This window comes from Castanea sativa, chromosome 1 (assembly GCF_040712315.1).
Source record: "Castanea sativa cultivar Marrone di Chiusa Pesio chromosome 1, ASM4071231v1".
NCBI lineage: Eukaryota > Viridiplantae > Streptophyta > Magnoliopsida > Fagales > Fagaceae > Castanea > Castanea sativa.
In genome coordinates this window covers 57,268,760-57,272,435 of record NC_134013.1, presented here as the reverse complement: position 1 = coordinate 57,272,435, position 3,676 = coordinate 57,268,760, and the positions used below count along the sequence as shown (strand labels likewise).

At 37.3% G+C, this 3,676-nt stretch overlaps 1 protein-coding gene across 1 annotated transcript; it reads right to left on the bottom strand.

Moving 5' to 3' along the window:
- Positions 1-249: 249 nt before the first annotated feature.
- Positions 250-3,165, bottom strand: LOC142622100 (putative galacturonosyltransferase 9). The gene is made up of 3 exons (XM_075795562.1): positions 2,656-3,165; positions 1,105-2,346; positions 250-880 (listed from the first exon to the last, which is right to left on the bottom strand). The coding sequence occupies exons 1-3, from the start codon at positions 2,833-2,835 to the stop codon at positions 605-607; spliced, it is 1,698 nt and encodes a 565-aa protein (XP_075651677.1). The 5' UTR covers positions 2,836-3,165; the 3' UTR covers positions 250-604.
- Between the last annotated feature and the right edge of the window lie 511 nt (positions 3,166-3,676).

Sequence of the window (3,676 nt, the reverse complement as noted above, 5' to 3'; positions counted from 1 at the left end):
TGTTGAAAGGATGGAGTACCCAGGGCTAGAATTTGTGTTTAATAGTTATAAGCTAACCTGCACCTATTCTTTTGTTAAATACACTACAATTCCACAATAATATGCATGTAGTGTATTTGGAATGCAGAATTGTTCAGCCAGGGATTAACTAGAAAGACTTATCAGTCAAAGAATAAGAGACAGCATGCAGTAATCTGAAATGTCCGAAGTGTTTATGTCACATAGAATCTCTCATCACATACAGCCATGTTTTGAGAAACTAAAATTAGTAAAAGAACTTTCACCAAAAGAATCATTTCCAAGTGTACATAACCCAATCAGGTTCATTTCTCATGCTTGATAGATTACACCTAAGAGACTAACAAAACATTAAAAACCAAAAACATTGAATAGCATTTCCACCTTAGAATAAAAAATAATGACAATACTGCTGAGCTTCGCTCTGAGGGCTAAAACTAATAAGGATATGAGAACTTATAAGAATATTACACCCACTATGGATACTTATCAAAAAAAAAAAAAAACAATGAAACCCACTATGGACATTTGCTGCAGCTCATTTGTTGTGGTACCTGATTGATGACAGAGCATGACATGCATTCAATTAGAGGCCAAAATTGCACATCTGCACAAACTCCATATCATTGTCCACATATTTGGTCCAGAGATTCTTATATTGGTTCAGAGCAATGTCAAGCCAAGGTTTCATGTTGCCATTGTAATGAATGACTGCAGCATTGTTGATCTCATCCATGCTAATGCTGGGATTATAGCCAAGCCCTAGCACGTGCCATGATTTATCCAATGACTTAGTTGTTGAGTAAAAGGTGATCAGGCCAGGTGGAAGAGTACCCAACCTCCATAAGGTGTCATCTGCATTCTGGTAACAGAATTCATAGAGGGAAAAACACTTAGTCAGTGACTTGACAATTCCTCTAGTAACATTACAACTGTACAACTATTTTTTTGATAACTAAACTATATAACTAATTTGTTTAATGATAATTTATTAAAGACAATAGATATAGTACACATGCATTATAAAGCACCACCTAAATTAATATTGACACAAATAAGTCCAATAAAAAGAAAACAATCAATTACCAAGTTCTGCCAGTGATGGTATTGCTCTGTGCATTTCTCATGCCTCCAACTATCAAGATCAAATATATTCATCCCATAAGCCCAAGCACAAGCCTTAGGATTGAACTTCTCCATAATACGAGGATGCGAGAAATTCAAATACTGAGCATAGCGATGGAAAGAACCAAAGCAAGTCTCAACAGCCCCATTCACTTTCCCATCCAAATCAATCTTCCACAACTGTGTTAAATCTTTCTGAACCACAACATCATCATCCAGAAATAGGATTTTGTGCAATTTTGGATACATCTCCGGCAAATAAAAGCGAAGGTGATCTAACATTGACAAGTACTTTGAGCTCTTAACTTTCTTATTATGTGCTTCCTTAGTAGCATTCTCTGCCTGGTTCTCATAGTAAAAACTCTGCAATTTTGCTGACTCCAATTGCCTCAACACTGGCACATATGATGTATTCAAGAAAGTAAAATCCTCTACTGCCTTCATCTCCAAGTGGGCACCCCCTTCCACCGGCCTCATCTTAAACCAAACCTTCATTGCTTCAAGATTCATCCTATCAGTAACAACATGAAAAACATGTTTCCAAGGCTCCTGTGCATTCTTCACCACAGATCTCACTACCACAGATACAGCAATCACATTATCTGAAAATATCGCATAATGATACAAACTGGGATCCTCAAACTCTGGCTTAGGCTCCTCATCATCTGTATAATTTTCTGGATGTGAAACCCTCTCCTCCACAAGCCTCATTGCCAAACAATGCAAGCTCTTTGGAATTGATTTGGCAGCAATGTAGCTCGCAAATGCCCCATTCTTCCTTGCCTTAATCAGCAACTCATTAACTGCAAAGATCGTATCTTGCAACTTCTGAATCTTCAACTGATTATCATAATTCTCTTTTGCCTCCGCAATCATCAACCGTGCAGTCTTAACTTTGTCCTTCACCTCCTTCTCAAACTGCTTTAGAACTTCTTCATCTACCGGGCCATCAGACTCAAACAACGATGCCCGGGAAGGGGGCTTTATCTGAAGATCAGTGAAATTTTGTGCCAGATCATTAAACATCGCCAATTGCCTAGAAATCTCAAGCTTAAGCTTCCTGGCATAGGCAGCATACGCATTCACAAGCGTAATGTGATCACTCGCTTGCTTATATATCAAATCCAATCTTGTTTTAAGGGGATCAGAGTTCAACGCTAAAAATGTGCGACGTACATAAGCATTACCAGGAGTCGGGAGCCCCTACATCCAAGGTCGAATCAAATCGTCAATGCAGGCCTTTGCCTAGATGCAAAAATGTTAACTGGGTTCTGCTTAATGTTTGAAATCACCATCTGGGTTTTGCATAATTTTTGAAATTACCATCTGGGTTTAGCTTAATTTGTGAAATGCTATCTGGGTTTTGCTTAATTCGTGAAAATGCTATCTGGGTTTTGCTAAATTTGTGAAATTGCCATCTGGGTTTTACTTATTAAATTGTAAAATTGCTATGACAGTTTTGCTCAATTGAGGAAAATGGTTTAAAAAGTGTGAAAAAGAGAGGAGACTTACAGAGTTGTGGTCAGGGGTGGAAGGATTGGTTAAGACAACAGAGAGAGTGGCGATGAAGAGAAGAGAGAACATGGCGGAGACGAAGATCCGGAAAGAGAAGAAGCTCCGGAGACTGAATCCACCGAGACAGAATCCTCCTCCTCCGCCGCCTCCTCGGCTTCCTCTGACAGCGACAGCCATTCAGATCCAACTTCCCAGATATCGATCTCTTTTGCTTTTAACCTTTGTTCGTGCAAACACTCTTAACACAAATTGTGTGTAGTATGAAGAAGAAGAAGAAGAAGAAGCTAATTACAAACTGTGTGTAGTATGAAGTATAAGATGAAGAAGAAGCTAATTATTTTAAGTGTTTAATTTTAGTGCGTGAGACTGAGACTGAGATCTGAGTTGAGTTTGAGACAAAGATGGAAAGAAAAAGAAAAAGAAAAAGAATAGTGTGAAAACAAATGAATGAATAAATCAAAGGAAAGATACGGAGTAAAGAATTACAAGTTGGAGGTAGCTAAGGTTGGGGAGTCTTGGATCAACGCACAATGAATAATTATGATTAGTTGCTTCCTGCATCATCCGGTAACTAAACAGGATTACCCATATCTTGCCAGGTCAGCATCCAGTTTGACTTATGTGGGTCCTAGCTGACGTGGATATTTGTCTCAAATTTTTTTTTTTTAAAAGCAAATTGCACTTTCTTTCTAATTTTTCTAACCACAATTTAAACTCCTTACCCCAAATTATATATGAGAGTTTAACTGTTACCTACTTAGTTTTTTTTTTAATGACCACCTACCTAGTTTATTTTAATACTACTATTACCTACCTGGTTTGTTTTAATTAGTATTAGATAAATAATAATGAGATGTGTTTTATTTATTTAAATAAATTAGTTTGGATTATTATTAGTTTTATTGATAGGTTTGATGAAGTTAGTATTTATCTTCTTTCTCACAGAAAAAGTTAGTATTTATCTTTATGTATTTGGAAGATAGGGGCAATTTGGGTCCAGTGTCCAGTGGCATTAGAC

Bases quoted from the DNA above. Each gene is read 5' to 3' on its own strand.
- LOC142622100 (XM_075795562.1), bottom strand. From the start codon at position 2,835: ATGGCTGTCGCTGTCAGAGGAAGCCGAGGAGGCGGCGGAGGAGGAGGA. The intron at 2,347-2,655 runs GTAAGTCTCCTC...CCTTGGATGTAG, and splicing joins CCACCCCTGACCACAACTCT to GGGCTCCCGACTCCTGGTAA. The intron at 881-1,104 runs GTAATTGATTGT...TTCTGTTACCAG, and splicing joins ACCATCACTGGCAGAACTTG to AATGCAGATGACACCTTATG.